Genomic DNA, 22,500 nt, shown 5'->3' on the forward strand with positions numbered 1-22,500 from the left:
ATTGTGAACACATCCAAGATAAATCCATGTCTGACATGAAACCACCCATCATGCAGGAGTTCCACAAGAGCCTCCACTCTCTGCTGCTGTGGTTGGCCATCGCCGACAAGAAACGCTACGCGGTGGACATCCGCCACCCAGAAACACCTGTGCAGGCTCTCAGACTGCACCACCACACGCTCACTGTAAGCACCTGTTGTGTCTTGAGGGTCCGTGGGTTCTCAGGGCCCTGAATCCACCACGAGTGGACTGTTCTTGTTGTCTTCCAAGACATTTCGACTCTCGTCCGAGCGGGGATCATCTGATCCCGCTCCAAAACTCGATAAGACCGGTCTAGTCTGAGGGGATGGTAGATCATTCATCTGCAGGCCGGATTTGACCCGCGGGCCTTGACTTTGACACCTCTGTATTAACCCTAAAGGCCTTAGTGGCCACATGTGTGGACAGCACCTTTTAGCTCTTATTTCCAAAATTGTGTACACTACTGAATTGGGGTCTTATGGCTGCTTATGTGGACACTTATACTGCTATCTGGTGGTGTCAGAAGAGTATAACATACAATGGAATTTGGAAAAAAAAAGTATAAAAATACAAATTAGCATGTCACTACACATGAAGTACACGTTTGTGTACTTATGGACTAAGTACCGTATTTTTCGGACTATAAGTCGAAGATTTTTTCATAGTTTGGCCGGGGGTGCGACTTATACTCAGGAGCGACTTATGTGTGAAATTAACACATTACCGTAAAATATCAAATATTATTTAGCTCATTCACGTAAGAGACTAGACATATAATATTTCATGGGATTTAGCGATTAGGAGTGACAGATTGTTTGGTAAACGTATAGCATGTTCTATATGTTATAGTTATTTGAATGACTCTTACCATAATATGTTACGTTTACATACCAGGCACGTTCTCAGTTGGTTATTTATGCATCATATAACGTACACTTATTCAGCCTGTTGTTCACTATTCTTTATTTATTTTAAATTGCCTTTCAAATGTCTATTCTTGATGTTGGGTTTCATCAAATAAACTTCCCAAAAAAATGCGACTTATACTGTATATGTTTTTTTCCTTCTTTATTATGCATGCGACTAATACTCCAAAAAATATGGTACATCATGTCAGAAGGTGATTTTTAGTTTTTATATTCTAATTAGGGTCCAATAAGCCCAAATAGCAAAGATAAATTTAAAAAAGCATGTAAACAAACAGCTTGGGCCTTAAGAGGTTAAAACAATATTTCCACACTTTGTTAAAATTATTGTCATATTTTTCAAATTAAACTTTATTTTAATTTGCAATACATTTAATTAGTTTTCACTGCGAAATAACAACATGATTAAAACATACATTTGTAAAGTGACCTGAGATCAATTGGCAGAAAAAGTTTGGGGAAATTTGACTTTATATTCTTGCTGGTGACGGAGCAGGAAAGGGCTAGGAATAAGTTTGCAGCGAAATGTCCTGTTGGCATTTTTAATGCACTTCTTCTCACAAAATGGGCCCTGAGGCTGCACAGTCCTCTCAGACTAAAGATGTCCCACTTGGTCTGTAAGAATGAACTGATGAAGGCACATTGGTCAGATGAGGCAAAACGTCTTCCGAGACAACCTGAACATTTCAGGTACCAGGGCAGTATTACTGTGGTAAATAATATATGTTGTGGTGTGAAGGTGTTGCAGGAGGAGCTGCTGGAGAGGCAGACCCAGCAGGCGTCCCTGCAGGCTCTGTGGTCTCAGCTGCAGCCGGACCAAGGAGCGGACGGCAGCGACGAGGCCCGGGAGAAGCTTCACGTGACGGCCGCCAAACTCAAGCTGCTCCTGAGGGACGTGTCTGAGGACCTCAGCATCCTTCAACAACGCCGCCTGGTAACTGAGCAGCTTCTGTCACACTTGAATACTATGTAGGCTGCGTGTGTACCACTTGCATCATGCCAAGTCTGGGACGCAAGTGTGCAAATGAAAAGTTGTCCCTTTTTTTTTAAAGTTTTTGAATACTCCGAAAAATCTTAACCCTAAAATTAGCGTCACGTTTGTTCAATAATATTAATGATGGCTAAAGCATCGACACATTATTAAGAAGTGTCACTCTGGAAATAAACATGCTTTGTTGTTGAAACACTGTTTTGGTCATCATCCATTTAAATCAGCTAAAAAAAAAAGAAAGAAAAATTCATAAGTGTGGTATTGTTTTAAATAGAGATGCCCGATAATATCGGCCGATAAATGCTTTAAAATGCAATATCGGAAATTATCGGTATCGTTTTTTTTATTATCGGTATCTTTTTTTTAAAATTTTTATTATTAAATCAACATAAAAAACACAAGATACACTTACAATTAGTGCACCAACCCAACAAACCTCCCTCCCCCATTTACACTCATTCACACAAAAGGGTTGTTTCTTTCTGTTATTAATATTCTGGTTCCTACATTATATATCAATATATATCAATACAGTCTGCAAGGGATACAGTCCGTAAGCACACATAATTGTGCGTGCTGCTGGTCCACTAATAGTACTAACCTTTAACAGTTAATTTTACTCATTTTCATTAATTACTAGTTTCTATGTAACTGTTTTTATATTGTTTTACTTTCTTTTTTATTCAAGAAAATGTTTTTAATTTATTTATCTTATTTTATTTTATTAATATTTAAAAAAAAGGACCTGATCTTCACCATACCTGGTTGTCCAAATTAGGCATAATAATGTGTTAATTCCACGACTGTATATATCGGTATCGGTTGATATCGGTATCGGTAATTAAAGAGTTGGGGAATATCGGATATCGGCAAAAAGCCATTATCGGACATCCCTAGTTTTAATCTTCTAGCGCCAAATAAGGTAAATATTTGTCTTTTTTGTGTTTTTGACCAGAGTTACATGTGTAATATTCCTTTCCGCGCAGCTATTTATTTGGAAAACACACAAAAAAACCTATTATATTTGTTAAATTTAAATTTTATTTGCAGGTCTAACGATGGCAGATGACCATTGTGAATCACTACCAGTGCAGTGTCAATACAGGTGGTGAGTGTGCCATACACTCCCTGGGGGTTCCTTTACTAGTGATGCCTCAGTGAGTGTATGGCACACTCACTAACTGTATCGACACAGCACTTAGTGTGGCCAACTGATGAAAAAAATAATTATATTTGACCTGCAAATAATGTAGTTGTTTATTATGATCCCCATTAGCTTCTATAACAGCCACTGTTCTTTGTAGGGTCTAAAATGTCAAAAATGCTTTGATACATGATGCCCAACACTGGGGCGAAAGGGAAAAGATGACATATTCATGACAATAACAGTACAACAGCTCCACATGAGGGAGCGATTATTTACATGCAATTAAGGTAGAAACCAAAAATCGATTGAGAAGAAAATTATTCTTGTTTAAATGTATCAAATATTTTATTTCCCAAACTTAAAACATTCTGAATAGAAAAGAACTCTGGTCAATGAGCCAAAAGAAAAGAGAAGAACATTTCCCTTACTTGGTGATGGAAGATCCAAATGATTTTACTTTTTTATTGAATACATTTATTTATTTTTGTTGTATTAATAATTGTTTTGTTTCTTAGTTACATTTAGAGACATAAATGATTCCACTCTTTCACCTTCATTTAGTGCAAGCTGTCCTGAAAGAAGCGCTTCCTGATAAAGTTTGGTGCGTCAAACGATACAGCAGCTGTGTCAGTCACATGTCTTTTTTTTCCTAAAGTGACACACACACACACACGGGGGTGTCTTTTGAAAAGCGGGTCGAGGCTGCCGTGAGCGAACGGAAGAAAAGCTCCGACTTGCATTTGACACTTTTTTCTTAAAAGGAAAACATCTTGTCTTATATTTGGGTCATTATTAAATAAATGATCTTTCGCAGGACCTAAACGTCCTCAAACAGCAGAGCACTCCTGTCATTTTAAGGATCTTTGCTGTTTTTAAGGATGTTGAGGAGAAACACTAGTCAGTCATCCTGTTTTATAGAGGATCTTTGATATGTGTTTTTGTCCCCAAAAACAGGACAGTTCCTGTCATAGAAAGGATCTTTGACTTGTGTTTGTGCAGTACGTCTTTAAAAACAGAGTGCTCCTGTCATATTAAGGATCTTTGATTGTTGCGTTTTCCACCACATCCTTAAAAACAGCTGAGTCCTCCTGTCAAATAGAGGATCTTTGATTGAGGAAATTCAGGTACTGCAAAAAAAAAAAAGACCAAACAGCAGAGCACTCCTGTCATATTAAGGATCTTTGCAGTTTTTAAGGACATACTGGAAAAAACACTAATCAAAGATCCTTATGACAGGAGAGCTCTTGTTTTTTAAAGACAGTGATCCTGCCATTTAGAAGATCTTTGACTGGTGTTTTTGCAGTACCTGAATGCCCTTGAACAGCAGAGCACTCCTGTCATATTAAGGATATTTGCTGTTTTAAGAACATACTGGAAAAACGCTGATCAAAGATCATTCATTTTTTAAAGACAGAGTGATCCTGTTATTTAGAGGATATTTGAATAGTGTTTTTGCAGTAAGTCCTTTTAAACAGCAGAATGCTCTTGTTATATAGAAGATCTTTGATTGGTGTTTTTTGCAGTACCTGAACGCCTTTAAACAGCAGAGCACTCCTGTCATATTAATGATCTTTGCTGTTTTTAAGGACATACTGGAAAACACTAATCAAATATTAATATGGCAGGAGCCCTCTTGTTTGTTTTTTTTAGACTGAGTTATCCTGCCATTTAGAGGATCTTTGATTAGAGTTTTTGCAGTACATAATTTAAAACAGAGTGCTCTTGTCATATAGAGGATCTTTGGTGTTTTTTGCAGTACCTGAATGCCTTTAAACAGCAGAGCACTTCTGTCATATTAAGGATCTTTGGTTTTTAAGGACATACTGGGAAAAACACTAATCAAAGACCCTTAAATTGACACGAGCGCTCTTGGTTTTTTTTTTTTAAGACAGAGTGATCCTGTAATTTAGAGGATCTTTGATTGGTGTTTTTGCAGTGCCTGAATGCCTTTAAACAGCAGAGCACTTCTGTCATATTAAGGATCTTTGCTGTTTTTAAGGACATACTGGAAAAAACACTAATCAAAGATCCTTAAATTGACACAAGTGCTCTTGGTTTTTTTTTTAAGACAGAGTGATCCTGTCATTTAGAGGATCTTTTGATTAGAGTTTTTGCAGCACATAATTTTAAACAGCAGCGAGCTCTAGTCATATAGAGGATCTTTGATTGGTGTTTTTGCAGTACCTGAATGCCTTTAAACAGCAGAGCACTCCTGTCATATTAAGGATCTTTGCTGTTTTGGAAAAACAATAGTCAGTGACCCTGTCATATAGAGGAGCTTTGATTAGCGTTTTATTCGCATTTGACTCTTAAAAAAAAAAAAAAGAGTAAAACATCTTGCCTTATGTTGGGTCATTATTTAATACTTGATATTTGTTTGAATGCAGGATCCAAGTAATCAAGAGGAGTTGACGCAAACCAAAAAATCCACCAAAAGGTACAAATGATAATTTTTACTGTGCAGTTATTTTGAATAAGAATACAATATTACTGATCTATGTAATGGAATTATATAACAACATTGAATGAAAATATGAAGTAATATTTATTGAAGTTAAATGTGTAAATTGATAATGAATGTTTCCAGGAGGAAGTCGTCGCAGCCGCGCTCCTTCCTGTACCGCGTGCTGAGGGCCGCCGCCCCCTTCCACCTGCTGCTGCTGCTGCTGCTGCTGCTGCCATGTTTGCTCCCTCGCTCGGAGGGAGAGTCCAGCTGCGCCGACGCCAACAACTTGGCGCGCTCCTTCCACCCCATGCTGCACTACACCAACGGCCCGCCGCCCACATGAGGCCACCTGCCGCTTCCTGTCCCATGGAGGGGAACTCACCAAGTGGGTTTGTGTATTTTTCATACGGACTTGTCAATACAGACAAAAGTATTGGGTCACCACGATGTGGGGTGAAATCCATTTTACACGCGACGCTAATTTCATTCTCTAAACTTTAGCTTTTTTACTACAGCGCCATTTTTAAAATGGACCAAAAATGTCCATATAATTGTTGAAGAAGTCTTCTTCATCACTTTGATGGACTTGCTTCATGCCAGCATTTTTAACATTTGTCTTTGTCAGACAACTGGACTTGAAAAGTGACAAGTCGGACGTTACAAAGTGAATCATTCACCTGTAAAATGTTGTTGATCGTCACCTTCAAACTTCACTTGGTGTGATTGAAACATTGGACTGACGTTCAAGTTGATGTGCACAATATCACTATTTATACACTCTTCTCTCTTAAGTCAACTTACACAGTAAGTACAAAACATATCGCTCCATCCATTAGTGAGGTCACTTTAAACCCTGAGTGACTTGTTTTTGCAGCAGCAGCTTGCTCTTGTCATATAGAGGATCTTTGACTGGTGTTTTTACAGTAAGTGAATGCCTTTAAACAGCAGAGCACTCCTGTCATATTAAGGATATTTTCTGTTTTTAAGGACATACTGGAAAAACACAGTGATCCTGTCATATAGAGCAGTGGTCCCCAACCACCGGGCCGCAGTATAACAAGAGCACTCTGCTGTTTAAAAGGACTTACTGCAAAAAGACTATTCAAAGATCCTCTATACAACAGGATCACTCTGTCTTTAAAAAATTAATGATCTTTGATTAGCGTTTTTCCAGTTTGTTTTTAAGGACAGAAAGATCCTTAATATGACAGGAGTGCTCTGCTGTTCAAGGGCATTCAGGTACTGCAAAAAACACCAGTCAAAGATCTTCTAAATGGCAGGATCACTCTTTGATTAGTGTTTTTTTCAGTATGTCCTTAAAAACAGCAAAGATCCTTAATATGACAGGAGTGCTCTGCTGTTTGGTGTTTTTATGTTGTTGCAGTACCTGAATGTCCTCAAACAAAGATCCTCTATTTGACAGGAGGGCTCAGCTGTTTTTAAGGATGTGGTGCAAAACGCAACAATCAAAGATCCTTAATATGACAGGAGCACTCTGTTTTTAAAGAAGTACTGCACAAACACAGATCAAATCAAAGATCCCTTTTTTTTTTAAATCAACATAAAAATCACAAGATACACTTACAATTAGTGCACCAACCCAAAAAAGCTCCCTCTCCCATTCACACTCATTCACACAAAAGGGTTGTTTCTTTCTGTTATTAATATTCTGGTTCCTACATTATATATCAATATATATCAATACAGTCTGCAAGGGATACAGTCCGTTAGCACACATGATTGTATTTTTTTATGACTAAAAAAAATAAATCCACCCCCCCCGACCCGTTCCGTGGGACACATTTTCAAGCGGTGACCGGTCCGCAGTTACAAAAAGGTTGTGGCCCACTGACATAGAGGATCTTTGATTAGTGTTCTTGCAGCACATCTGAACATTCTCAAACAGCAATTTTCAGGATCTTTGCTATTTTCTGAGGATGTTGTGAAAAAACACGAGTCAAAGTGAACCTGTTAAATAGAGGATCTTTGTTTAGGGTTTTTGTCAGTACGTCCTTAAAAACCACAGAGCACGCCTGTCATTTTAGGGATCTTTGCTGTTTTTAAGTACATACTATAAACTGTTATATAGAGGATCTTTGAGAAGTGTTTTTGCAGTATTTCTTTAAAAACAGTTGAGTCCTCATACTGGAAAAAAAGATCCTTAATATGACAAGAGCGCTCTAGTTTTTTAAAGACAGAGTGATCCTGCCATTTAGAAGATCTTTGACTGGTGTTTTTTTGAATGCCTTTGCTGTTTTTAAGGACATACTGGAAACACACTTATAGTGATCCTGTTATGTAGAGGATCTTTGATTGCTTTTCCAGTATGTCCTTAAAAAGAAGAGAGATCCTGTCATATTAAGGATCTCTGATTAGTGTTTTTTTCACTGTCTTTTGAAACAGCAGAGTGCTCCTGTCATATAGATAAGTCTTATTAGTGTTTATGCAGTAAGTCCTTAAAAAACCTCATATTAAGGATATTTCATTAGTGTTTTTCCACGACATCCTTAAAAACCGCTGAGTCCTCATGTCAAATAGTAGATCTTTGGTGTTTTTTTGCAGGACCTGAACCTCCTTAAACAGCAGAGCACTCCTGTAATATTAAGGATATTTGCTGTTTTTAAAGATATAGTGAAAAAACACTAATCAAAGATCCTTAATACGGCAGGAGCGTTCTTGTTTTTTTAACGACAAGAGGACAATTAGAGGATCTATGATTAGTGTTTCCGTATTATGTCCTTAAAAAGAAGACAGTTCCTGTCATTAAGGATTTTTGATTAGTGAGTTTTTTTCACTACATCTTTTGAAACAGCAGAGTGCTCCTGTCATATAGAAAATATTTGGTGTTTTTGCAGGACCTGAACGTCCTCAAACAGCAGAGCACTCCTGTCATAGAGGATTTTTGATTTGTGTTTTTGCCATATGTCCTTAAAAACAAGAGCACTCCTTTCATAAGGATCTTTGATTAGGGTTTGTCCACTACGTCTTTAAAAACAGCAGCGTGATCCTGGTATATAGAGGATCTTTGGTTGTTTTAGCAGTACCTGAGTGTCCCTAAGCAGCAGAGCACTCCTGTCATATTGAGGATCTTTGCTGGGGTTTTTTAGACGTAGTAGAAAAACACTAGTCACAGTAATCCTGTCATATAGAAGATCTTTGATTACTGTTTTTGCAGTATGTCCTTAAAAAGGTGGCTCTTTGTTTAGTGTTTTGCTGTGCAACCTTAACAGTGATCCTGCTATAAAGAGGATCTTTGATTGTTTTTGCAGAGTGCTCCTGTCATATGCAGTACGTCCCTAAAACCAAGTCAGTTCCTGTCATTTGGAGGATCTCTGCAAAAACCATCAAAAGATGTGCCAAATGACAGAAGCGCTTTGCTGTTTTTAAGAGCGTACTGCAAAAACGCGAGTCAAAGATACTTAATATGACAGGAACACTTGTCATGTAGCGCAGTGGTCCCCAACCTTTTTGTAACTGCGGACCGGTCAACGCTTGAAAAATTTGTCCTGTCATAAAAAAATACAATCATGTGTGCTTACGGACTGTATCCCTGCCGACTGTATTGATATATATTGATATATAATGTAGGAACCAGAATATTAATAATAGAAAGAAACAACCCTTTTGTGTGAATGAGTGTGAATGGGGGAGGAAGGTTTTTGGGGTTGGTGCACTAATTGTAAGTGTATCTTGTGTTTTTTAGTTAATTTAATAAAAAATAAATAAATTATAAAAATAAAACTTTTTTTTTTTGCTTTTGCGGCCGGTACCAATCGATCCACAGACCGGTGGTTGGGGACCACTGATGTAGAGGATCTTTGACTAGTATCATTTAGGACTAACTGCAGTACACAAATGCAGGACTATAAAATCTTGCCCAAATAAAAAGTGATGAGAGAATCAGCCCACCTGCTCCTTACCTTTCTAATAATGTGCTTCCCAGAATGATATAATGGCATGAAAACATGTCAATACGCACATTTTTGTTTAGTTCCAATACCACAATCATGTATTTATTTGTGAACCGTGTGCATTTAAAAACACTGACAAGAAACATGGACAAGCATCACTAGTGTCTATGTAACATTTCTGCTTATTTGACGTCAAATAAGCAAATCACAGTGAAGAGAAATGTATTATTAGCACTTCTGAAGACTATTTTTTGCCAGGTGATTGATTACCAGTCCTCACATGTTACTCATTTAAAAAACACGATGTAAGTGAACACCACATAAGCGCTCACGTTAGAATAGCACACAGCTGGTACAAATGTTCAATCTTCATTTCCCCCCCCACCCCTACCCCCCTTTTCCCCACAAAACATTCAGTGAAAAATTACATTTTAACAACACGCACAAAAGCTGCAAGAAAATACAAAAATATTTTTTTTTCTTTGAGTGCAACTTTGTCGTAAAGCGCAGTAGTGGTTACAAACTCGACACAGAAAAAGCCACAATCAGATAAAATTGTACAGCGAAAGCAAAAGTATGGGTTATGAAATATGCCCTCTAGTGGTGTCACTGAAGTAATGCTGCTTTAAATTCAGCGCAGGGGAGAACAAAGCACATGTTTGATAAAAACTACTTCCTAGTGTTGGTCATTTATTACGGACTTTGAATGTGACTTTTTTTATAGTGGACTCCTCCAAAAACAACCCAGTAGGAAATGTGACAAAAGGTGTACTATCAAGTTATTACCATTATTAGCGGTGCTCGGAAAAAATCGATTCACATCCGAATCGTGATTTTTATTTATTTAGATTTTAAATGGATTCTTAATATTTTTAAATCGATTTTTTTTTAAATTACGTTTTTATGTAATTGCTTCGCTTACTTACGTATACAAGCTGTTTGGAAAAGGTTTATTATTTTTATTTACACTAACTATATTACAAAAATCGGTTTCGATCGAATCTAATCGTGCGATTTTGTGAGATTCACATTCCTGCTAATTATAATATCGGTCTGAGAAGAAAGCGCGTGCTAGCAGAAGTCGTATTGAACCGCATATAAGATTTTATATCGAGGATGCAGATAATTTATGCAAAGCAACAGGTGGTGCTAGAAAAAGGCCACTAGGAAGCCGCTCTTCTTCCTGTCACTCACGCACACACCAGTGACCTGGACACGTGCAGTATAAAGTGTGGCAAAGGTTGTGAGCAAGCTAATGATGCTAATTTGAAGATCATGCCCTTCATTAAAGTCAGGTGTGGCGCAAGTTTTATCTAGGGGTTAATTAGTATCTACAAAGTGCGGCCAAAGATGTCGCCCTCTGCTGGCCGTTAGGGTACAAATGCAGGTTTAAGGCACCGTTTTTAGTGGCTAATAATGATCAAATCTTCATTTTGATTTGGTCTATGGATGAAGGAAGGCACACATAGTTAAGTACAATTAATCAATTCAATTAGTCACGGGTCGTGTGGTCTACAAAACAACCACTGAGGTGTTGAAAGACATGGGTATTTAACAGCTGTGGCTGTAGGAAACCCTCCGGGTGTAGCTATGAACTTCACTAGCACTAGGATGACAGTAGCTGCTTTTGAGTATCAAACTGTCAGCATCGAGTGCAGTGATTCTCTAACTGTGCTACGCCAAAAAAATCAATTCAAACACAATGTTACTGTTCCAACGTTGTGTACCGTTTCAGTGGCCAAAAATATTTAAAAAAACTTGAGTAAAACCTCTGCTTTGTTTTTAATGAATACCTTTGAGAAGCACTGCTCTAGTGGCTTCATCTAGCTCTGCATGCGCTATAAAACGTTGCCACTCTGTTGTGTGCAATGAAGCCAGCAGTGGCTTTAATGCTGACTGATTAGTTGTGCAGCTGATACTTCTTCATTACTGATCACCACATTTGCAACTACGGCTATCATTTGAGAATTGAGGTAAGTAATAATAATAATAATAATAATAATAATAATAATAACTGGGATTTATATAGCGCTTTTCTAAGTACCCAAAGTCGCTTTACATGTAGAACCCATCAATCATTCACACCTGGTGGTGGTAAGCTACTTTCATAGCCACAGCTGTCCTGGGGTAGACTGACGGAAGCGTGGCTGCAATTTGCGCCAACGGCCCCTCCGACCACCACCTATCATTCATCATTCAATTCACCGGTGTGAGTGGCACCGGGGGCAAAGGGTGAAGTGTCCCGCCCAAGGACACAACGGCAGCGATTTTTGGATGGTAAGAGGCGGGGAGCGAACCTGCAACGTAACGAGCGCAGTTGGACAAATTGGGGTCCTAAGCAGAATAGTATTGGGGAGTCCTGATTGCACTTGTTTGTTTTAGAACTAAAAATGTGATCTAAGTATTATATAAGTAAATATATTAAAAGTCATTATAAAGCCCAGGTGAAGTTTTAAAAACGATTAGTCGTCCGTCGTGCTTCACTCTGTCAAAGCACTTTCACATATTTGTGTTGTTAAGTCTTCCAGCGGTCATATCATGATTTTAATCTACATGTAAAACATTTCCTTGTGGTCTACTTGGGATTGGGCAATTTTTTATTTTATTTAAATGGATTTGACTTGATTTAAAAATCATTTAAAATTGTACAGACCATTTTCAAGCTGCTTTCTGGCTGTTTCTAGAAAACGAGCGGTTTAGTGGGCGGTCTTTTTTTTTTTTTTACATACAAGTTACTAAGACTAGTTTTTGAGGTACACTTTTCGTTAAGAACAAACATACATTTACATTTTATTCCGCTTTTTATGACAAATGGCAAAAGCGCAGCATTTATTGGCACATTCACTCTGACCCAGAGCCATACTACTACTAGTACTAATAATGTCTCCCTACGTAAAATGGCATTCCTGCCAGAATGTTGTTTATCTCTGTAAACAAACACTAGCTAGTTAAGCTACCGTATTTTTCGGACTATAAGTCGCAGTTTTTTTTCATAGTTTGGCCGGGGGTGCGACTTATGTGTGAAATTAACACATTAGCGTAAAATATCAAATAATATTATTTAGCTCATTCACGTAAGAGACTAGACGTATAAGATGTCATGGGATTTAGCGATTAGGAGTGACAGATTGTTTGGTAAACGTATAGCATGTTCTATATGTTATAGTTATTTGAATGACTCTTACCATAATATGTTACGTTAACATACCAGGCACGTTCTCAGTTGGTTATTTATGCCTCATATAATGTACACTTATTCAGCCTGTTGTTCACTATTCTTTATTTATTTTAAATTGCCTTTCAAATGTCTATTCTTGGTGTTGGGTTTTATCAAATACATTTCCCCAAAAAATGCGACTTATATATGTTTTTTTCCTTCTTTATTATGCATTTTCGGCCGGCGCGACTTATACTCCGGAGCGACTTATACTCCGAAAAATACGGTACGTTGCTAATGTATCAATACAAACTGTCATGACACTCTTACTAGAAATCGTAGACAAGGACTCTGCGCCATCTGAAGTTGTTTGTATTTTGTCGGTGGTTGGTCTTTAAAGTGAGCTGATAAACAAATACTTCCTCCACACGGTGTAACATTCACCACGTATAGAAATGTCCGCAGACGTGGTCTTAAGACGGGGCAAAAATAACAAGACAATTGTTTCAGACCAGGGGTGGACAAACTACATCCGGCCCCTTGGTCCCTTTACCACGGCCCGACAAATATTAAAACAGAATTGAGCAAAGATCGGTTTTGAGAATTTCCACAACTAAACTGATACTAGACTTCCACGCAATGACAAAAAAGGATGATCACTACAAGAGAATGTAAGTGTTAATTTGTATGTTTCTTTGATGGTATATTGTTGAAAACATTACGATTAAAAGAGCTCATGTTTGAGAAGTCTAATCTTAGTTCCAACAGAGATGAAATGCATCATCTGTCACATTTCAAAAGCCAATGTGGCCCCTGAGCCAAAAGGTTTGCCCACCCCTGTTTTAGACTGAATATTTCAAGGTTTGATTCACGTTTAAGGAGCTTATGGCGAACCCAAATATACAAAAACATGTGCCAACAGGCAATAAAAGAAAGTTTTGCATAATATGACCTTTTTAAATTAAAAGGGAACTGCACCTTTTTTGTAATTTTGCCTATTATTCACAATATCTAAAATGCATATGTTTTTCTTGTTTTATATGCGTTGTAATTTGTAAAACATGGCAAGTACAAGGTGGCTAACAATGCAGCTGATTGAAGTACACTATTCTGCCCATAAAAACATCCAATAACACTCCATTGACATCTCCTGACCTGAATATTAGCAGTATTGTTGTTATAAGCGCTAACACAGACCAATTACTTTTAGCGGCGCCGTGATCTCAGCTTGTGCTGCTATATTGACATTTTGAGCCGGTGAGCTGCTGCATCGCCTGTGAGTTAGTGAAAGTTAATTATAGATTATGAATCATGCCTCTCGCCTGGATAGTAGAAAGTTGTGGCCATAAACCGAGAAGTTGGTTAACTTTGACATCCAATTTAGAGAAAGAAACGAAAAGATGCTCAATTGCGGCCTGTTTTTTTTAAATCCTTTGTGAGGATTATGAGTAATTCTTTATCTAAACGGGAAGATATAAACATCCCATCAGTCGGCATCCCAGTGACAGTAAGTGATTGTTTTATTATGTTGGTAGTTTCTTGTTTAGCACTTAGCAACACTGCTACATGGTGCTTAGTGTTTCACTAAAGTTGCATCTGTTTAGCACTCAGCTTCTAAAACGTGTAGCTCACCCTTTTTATATTCAGGCTGAAAAATATAAGGTTGCGATCATCAAAGTAGTGGGTGTTGTCCCCTCACTAAGTCTGCCATGAATAGTAAGTTTGTTGTTGTGAAGTTAAAAAGCCAAAAAGTGATGCAAAGTAACATTTTGATATTGACACATCTCATCTGTTTATACATTACTAGACTAGAATACCCTTAGATGTACAGACAACATGTGTCAATATCAACTTATTATTTTGAATCACTAAGATGTCGTCTGGGGTGGATTTTAGCTTTTTAAAGGGTACTTCAACACGTAAACAGTAAAGTATATTTACTTCATTATCATATATGTAGTAACTCTCTTGGATGAATACATCCAAGGCTATTAATTATGTGCATGAACACAGAACAGTTAATACAGCATTTAGCTTCTAAACAAGAAAAGGTTTTAGCACATCAACTTCGGATCAATAACAGTACTTTACAATCTCATTATTACCATAGAAATGGCCAACTATCATTTTTCGGACACGATAACGGCTTAAATAATTTCAAACACATATCCTTACGATAACCACAACTTTAAGTGTTAGTCCTACATGTAGGTAGTAATCAGTTGTGCACAGAAGAAGCTTGAAAGCAGTATGCGCATTAGTGGCGGGAATACATTTTTGGCGCAACACCGATAGCAGCAATTAATAGATTTGACTTAGAGTTGTGTCGATGCTGATGGCATCATAGCAGTAAAAAAGATACAGTGAGGTCCACAAGTATTTGCACACTCTGCAATTTTGCAAGTTCTCCCACTTAGAAATTAGGGAAAGGTCTGAAATGTTCATCGTAGAAAAATCCAGAAATCACTTTGGATGATTTTTTAATGATTTATTTGTATGTTACTGGGGTTCATAAGTATTTGCACACATGAGAACATCAGTGTTAATATTTAGTGCAGAATGCAATTACAGAGGTCAAAGGTTTCCTATAGTTCTTCATCAGGTTTGCACACACAGCAACAGGGATTTTGGCTCACTCCTCCACACAAATCTTCTCTGGATCTGTCGCCGAGCAACACAAAGTTTCAGCTCCCTCCAAGGATTTTCTATTGGATTTAGGTCTGGAGACAGCTAGCCCACTCCAGAACCTCGATATGCTTTGTATGGAGCCACTCCTTGGTTATCCTAGCTGTGTGCTTCATGTTGGAAGACCCAGCCATGACCCATCTTCAATGCTCTGACTGAGGGAAGGAGGTTTTTGGCCAAAATCTCACAGTACATGGCTGCAGTCCTCCTGTCCCCTTTGCTGAGAAGCACCCCCAAAGCATGATGCTTCCACCCCCATGCTTCACTGTAGGGATGGTGTTCTTGGGATGATACTCATCCTTCTTTTTCCTCCAAACCCGACGAGTGGAGTTTATACCAAGAAGTTCTATTTTGGTCTCATCTGACCACATGCCTATCTCTCATGACTCCTCTGGATCATCCAGATGGCCAATGGCAAACTTCAGACAGGCCTGAACCTTCCGTGCGATGCAGGATTTTAAACCACTACGCCGTAGTGCTCTACTGATAGTAGCCTTGGAAACAGTGGTCCCAGCTCTCTTCAGGTCATTCACCAGCTCCTACCGTGTAGTTCTTGGCTGATTCCTTACTTCTTATCATGAGTGATGCCCCACGAGGAGAGATCTTACATGGAGCCCCAGTCCGAGGTAGATTAGCAGTCATGTTTAGCCTCTTCCATTTTCTAACAATTGCTGCAACAGTCGATCTATTCTCACCAAGCTGCTTCCCAATTGTCCCATAGCCTTTTCCAGCTTTGTGTCGCTCTACAATTTTGTCTCTGGTCTCTTTTGACAGCTCTTTGGTCTTGCCCATGGTAGCAATTGGACCTTGACTGACTGTGGGCTGCACAGGTGACTTGAATGACTTCAAAGGGGTGGTGGGTGGGTGATTAGTTGTGGGGTAAAGGTGGACTTTTTTTTAAAGTAGACTGACAGCTCTTTGAGAGTCATAATTCTTGCTGATTCTCATGTGTGCAAATACTTATGAACCCCAGTAACGTACAAATAAATCATTAAAAAATCATACCATGTCATTTCCGGATTTTTCTTTTTAGATGATGTCTCTAACAGTGGAAATACATCTATGATGAACATTTCAGACCTATCCCTAATTTCTAAGTGGGAGAACTTGCAAAATTGCAGGGTGTGCAAATACTTGTGGACCTCACTGTATATGTCCTCTCCACTTTCTCCCAGGTGTGCACATATTACCAAGTGGAACATGTTAAATCAACACATTTTGGTTTTGGCGCTGACTTCCTTATCTCGCAAGGAAAAGCATCTGATTAGCTCCCGTTCACCACTAAACCCCACCCCTCTTTCAATGTACGCCATTTAAGAGCTGTGATTGGATATATTCTGAACTTGACCCACCCATCGACAAGACAACATTAAATTAATTACTGCCAACATTTTAGTCTTGTACCGTATTTTTTGGACTATAAATCCCAGTTTTTTTCATAGTTTGGCCGGGGTTGCGACTTATGTGTGAAATGATTAACACATAACCGTAAAATATCAAATAATATTATATAGCTCATTCACGTAAGAGACTAGACATATAAGATTTCATGGGATTTAGCGATTAGGAGTGACAGATTGTTTGGTAAACGTATAGCATGTTCTATATGTTATAGTTATTTGAATGACTCTTACCATAATATGTTACGTTAACATACCAGGCACGTTCTCAGTTGGTTATTTATGCCTCATATAACGTACACTTATTCAGCCTGTTGTTCACTATTCTTTATTTATTTTAAATTGCCTTTCAAATGTCTATTCTTGGTGTTGGCTTTTATCAAATACATTTCCCCAAAAAATGCGACTTATACTCCAGTGCGACTTATATATGTTTTTTTCCTTCTTTATTATGCATTTCCGGCCGGTGCGACTTATACTCCGGAGCGACTTATAGTCCGAAAAATACGGTATTTAGACTTCAATTAACATGTCAGTTTATTGTCTTAGTCAATGTGCCTTTTATTACTGATCATCTTACGTTTACCTGCTCCGATTTGAAAAAAACAAATAAAAATACAAATTAAATTAACAGCTTCGGCGTACTTTGTGATCGGGACTGTTTACAACATACATACAACGGAAATGGAGGTTTTTGGACATTTTTAGACCACTTTATAGGCGGAATAGAGCTCCATTGTTAGCTGACTTTTGCCATCGTTTACATGCCCGTTTGTCATGTTGAGTGGAAAGTAAAACTATAACGGCAGCAGCGTGAAATAATGGGACGAGACTTGCGCCGCTCAACGCTAACAACACGGCTAATGGCGCTAACTTCGCCGCGGCAATCAAGTTGACACCTTTGGTCAAAACAACACACTCGCGTTTTTCGCACATCGAACTTCCGACCGCGAGGACCTACACAGGATGTGATGAAGTATTTTAACACACATGTGTGTTATTTTAACAACGTTAACAAGAGTATTTTGAAGGTTGTAAACAGTTTTTTTTGTTTTAACTATAACAAAATAGGATTTCTAAACGCAATAAAGGAGGGACTACTGTGTTGTTTTGATGAATATTTCAGGCCTACTAAAGAGTTAAGCTAATATTGTTTATCTGAAATGGACTGAATTTAGTTGGATGATTGAAAAACCTTCATTTGTGCAAAGAATAGTTTGAGCGTTTCCATTAAAGACGTGCTTAAAGCAAAGACGTGGTCTACCGGCTACTGAGGATCACCTTCTTTCGACGAGGCGCTGCAGGAGCCTTGCGGCTTGGCGGGAACTTCCTTCTGGTCCGAGGCCTCGTGCTGATCCTGCTGGCTCCTGTTGGGGAGTCGTGAGCTGTGCATGATGTGAGCATCCAACATCTCCAGCAGCAGGTCGTACAAAGGCACCATGTTCTTCATCTTCATGCAGTGGAGATGGTCCATGCCCTTGTTGCTGCACACACAAAGTATTACTGTGCAGCAGAAACTCCAAAGTTTTGGGGGAAAATAAACCTGGTAGTTCATACCCATCGAGCATGAAGTGTTGCCTTTTTTAAAACAAGATTTTTTTTATTTTTTTTGAGATAATGATTATTTATGTATTTAATTAGAGATGTCCGATAATATCGGACTGCCGATATTATCGGCCGATAAATGCTTTAAAATGTAATATCGGAAATTATTGGTATCAGTTTCAAAAAGTACAATTTATGACTTTTTAAAACGCCGCTGTACGGAGTGGTACACGGACGTAGGGAGAAGTACAGAGCAGTTGCGTCTCCCAGTCATACTTGCCAACCCTCCCGATTTTCCCGGGAGACTCCCCAATTTCAGTGCCCCTCCCGAATATCTCCCAGGGCAACCATTCTCCCGAATTCCTCCCGATTTCCACTCAGACAACAATATTGGGGGCGTGCCTTAAAGGCACTGCATTTTCATGTCGGCCCAATTACATAATATCTACGGCTTTTCACACAAGTGAATGCCACGCATACTTGGTCAACAGCCATACAGGTCACACAGAGGGTGGCCGTAAAAACAACTTTAACACTTTTACAAATATGCGCCACACTGTGAACCCACACCAAACAAAAATGACAAACACATTTCGGGAGAACATCCGCACCGTAACACAACATAAACACAACAGAACAAATACCCAGAACCCCTTGCAGCACTAACTCTTCCGGGACGCTACAATATACACCCCCCGCTTCCCCCCCACCTCATGCTTTCTCAGGGAGAGGATGTCCCAAATTCCAAGCTGTTGTTTTGAGGCATGTTTAAAAAAAATAATGCACTTTGTGACTTCAATAATAAATATGGCAGTGCCATGTTGGCATTTTTTTCCATAACTTGAGTTGATTTATTTTGGAAAACCGTGTTACATTGTTTAATGCATCCAGCAGGGCATCACAACAAAATTAGGCATAATAATGTGTTAATTCCACGACTGTCGGTTGATATCGGAATTGGTAATTAAGAGTTGGACAATATCGGATATCGGCAAAAAAGCCATTATCGGACATCTCTATATTTAATATTTGTTTACTTACTATGGTATATTATTTAATATTTATGAATTCACTGTTCTGTTACAGAGAACAAGGAAATGGGATACAATTGCTATGATATGAAAAGGGGTAGGGATAAAAAAAGCTCTGCTTCTTCCTACTCCTTTTCGGACGTGCTGTAATGAAACTATTGGGAATATGTGATGCATTACATTGTATTGAAATAAACTGAAACTGATGTCAGAGGTCAAGTGTGATGATATTTAGGGGTGCCCAGGTCCGATATTAATATCAGTCTGATATCATGAGCCTGCATCTAAAACATCAGATACAGTCTCCCTCCACATCTCATCTTGCCAGCTTAGATGACAAGTTGTCGCCATAGACTTGTCAATCACGGGCCATCTTGAGCAGGGGTTTGGTCAGACTAGTGTCTCTTTATTTTGGATGAAAACATGATTGTTTTTGTTGTTGTTGAATGTTAATGTCTGACATTTACAACAAACAGCTTCGAAATCGATTTTAGAATTTAGTGAGTGAGTTGTGCTGATTTTAATCATTGATAGATCTCGATTATCATCGACTCATTCAGTAAATAGACACGGCTTCCCTCCTGCGCAAGATGGCGGCAAACGAGTTATCGCCTTTTAAAGGACTACTTTAAAACGCCGTAAAACTGAACACAGAAATAAAGTATGACAATATAACTTATATCTAATACAGAAAAAGCATTAAACAAATCCGCTAGCTTGCTGCTAATTTACATCCGATTCACTATATACAGTACATGCTCCTAATTAGCATTAGCGATTTTACATGGCATTTTCAACACCTCCAAATTTGTTAATGAATCCACAACTAAGATGCAAGTTACAATCAAACAACTGATGTGTAATAAGCACAATACTTACAGTATAAACACTTTGTAGGACTCAGCTTATAATATATTTTGCAACAACATACCTGTTTATGCAATTTTGAGAACTCAATTGAAAAATACAATTGTTTGAACAAATATGAATGTGCCAAAATAAATGTGCCTAATTCACATACTTGCTAACCCTCCCGACTTTCCCGGGAGACTCCCGAATTTTAGTGCCCCTCCCGAAAATCTCCCGGGGCAACCATTCTCCCGAATTTCTCCCGGACAACAATATTGGGGGCGTGCCTTAAAAGCACTTCCTTTAGCGTCCTCTCTCACCTGAAAAGGAGACTATTATATATGTCTCCGTTATCCATAGGTTTATCTATAACCCATAAAGTAGGCAGGCACGGAGCTATTTCTCAGCGTGTGTTTATTCCAGCCGGCACGTTAATACACTGACACACAACATCCGGATTCCCATCATGCATTGCTTCAAAACTACGGTAAGTAGTAATGTCCAAAACATAACAGGGACGAAGCAGAAGAACGAAGAAGAGACATGCGACGACGAGTAAGAAGAAGAAGTACGCTTGCAAGTTCCAAAATGATTGGAAAAAATAATTTCAGTTCATCCAGGACAGCTCAAAGGGGAAGGGGTATGCTGCCTGCACATTTTGTAGATCATATATACTCATTCATGAACGTATTATATATATATATATATATATATATATATATATATATATATATATATATATATATATATATATACCGTATATATATATATACACACACATACATATACACACCCCGCTACCCCCCCCCCCAACTCCACAAATTCGGAGGTCTCAAGGTTGGCAAGTATGCTAATTCATGTGTCTGCATGTTTGCTATTATTGATATCATCATGCAATAGTTACTGTTTTCTGCACAGGAAGACCGCTGTGCTCGCTCACATCCTCTCTGTCTCTCTCTCTCTCTCTCTCTCTCTCTCACCCTCTGCACATTCAGACACGTTTGTGCCAAAAAGGCAACCAATCATGACTGGACAAATGGACACTGATTACCTCGGTCATCAGTCATATACCCTTAGCAAATCCACAAAGAATCTTGTAGCAGTCACTACCTTGTTGGCTGGAAGACTCATGGTGTTAAATTGGAAGGCAACAGCCACACCCGCTGGATTAAAGATGTTCTATATTTTCTCAGACTGGAGTAGATTATTAGGCTGACATTACATGATTGTTCTGCGAAGTTTCAAGAACTGTGGGGTGCCTCTCTGAGATATGTAGGAGAAACTGATCTCCAAATTAACCCTGATTGAAACACAATTGAAACATGGGTGGTTGATGAGCCTTTTGTGTGCTTGTTCTCTTAAGGGCCATTCAAGAATGCAGCTGTCGGTCTTCTCTTAGCAAATTCGAAAATAACTTGGCATCATTCAGTACTTTGTTGGCTGGAAAACTCAATGTGTTCAATTGGAAGGCAACAGCGCCTTCTTGCCAACACCCGCCGGATTAAAGACTCAAACTGGAATAGATTAGGCTGACATTGAACGGTTGTTCTGTGAAGTTTCAAGAAGTATGGGGAGGTTTCCTAAAATATATAAATAAAAGAGATCTCAAATTCAACACCAACAAAGTAATAGAAAGGTAGGTAATTGATGAGACTTTTGCCTGCTTTTGTGTATTTCTGCACCGTGTTGGGGACGTTCAGGAGTGCAGTTGTCTGTGACTTCATGACAATATTTGCCTGTACTTATTTTTACTTTTATTTCATTTCATGTATAATGTTTGAGGGAGAAAAAAAAGAACATTTGACATGTGTTTAATTGCATTTTTTGACTGTATATGTCAAAAATCCAATAAACAAATGTTTAAAAAAAAAAAAAGTACACTCTGATTGGCTGTTTGGTCTCTATCACATTGCTGACAAATGTACAAAAATAACTTAAAAAAACCAAACATGTGTGGTTGTGCTTCACCAAGTTGTTTTTGTCCCTTATTCATTGACTCTATTAGCCGTGAAGCAATACTTCCGGGATAATGTAACAAGCGATTTAATTGGATACCAAACAGCCAATCAGAGTGTACATTTGATTCACGGCTAACAAAGTCAATAAATGAGGAACAACAACAACTTAGTGCAGCACGACCACATAGGTAAGTTGTTTTACTATTTTGGTCATTCAAACCTTTATGGGAAACATTTTATAAACATTATGGAGCTATTTTTGTACATTTGTCTGCAGTTTAACAAACGATCTAATTGGAGATCAAACAGCCAATCAGAGCGTACATTTGATTCACGCTAATAGAGCCAATGAATAAGGGACAACAACAACTTGGTGCAGCACGACCACAAAGGTAAGTTGTTTTACTATTTTGGTCATTTGAACCCTCATGGG

The 22,500-nt window shown here is 38.5% G+C and overlaps 2 protein-coding genes across 6 annotated transcripts in view; one reads left to right on the forward strand and one right to left on the reverse strand.

The window, feature by feature from the left end:
* syne2a (spectrin repeat containing, nuclear envelope 2a) overlaps window positions 1–14,022 on the forward strand; it is a 238,090-nt gene extending 224,068 nt beyond the window's left edge. For all 5 annotated transcript variants that reach the window (XM_061987178.2, XM_061987177.2, XM_061987182.2 and 2 more), the window contains 4 exons: window positions 57–185; window positions 1,687–1,881; window positions 5,473–5,522; window positions 5,673–14,022. In XM_061987178.2, coding sequence (XP_061843162.2) covers window positions 57–185; window positions 1,687–1,881; window positions 5,473–5,522; window positions 5,673–5,874 — 576 coding nt within the window. In that variant the 3' untranslated portion in view covers window positions 5,875–14,022. The remainder of the gene's footprint in view (window positions 1–56; window positions 186–1,686; window positions 1,882–5,472; window positions 5,523–5,672) is intronic.
* A 3,286-nt stretch (window positions 14,023–17,308) lies between these two features.
* Window positions 17,309–22,500, reverse strand: part of esr2a (estrogen receptor 2a) — a 67,090-nt gene continuing 61,898 nt past the window's right edge. Inside the window, exon 9 of the mRNA XM_061987186.2 lies at window positions 17,309–18,168. Coding sequence (XP_061843170.2) covers window positions 17,952–18,168 — 217 coding nt within the window. The 3' untranslated portion in view covers window positions 17,309–17,951. The remainder of the gene's footprint in view (window positions 18,169–22,500) is intronic.

Source organism: Nerophis lumbriciformis, linkage group LG26, assembly GCF_033978685.3.
Source record: "Nerophis lumbriciformis linkage group LG26, RoL_Nlum_v2.1, whole genome shotgun sequence".
Lineage (NCBI taxonomy): Eukaryota > Metazoa > Chordata > Actinopteri > Syngnathiformes > Syngnathidae > Nerophis > Nerophis lumbriciformis.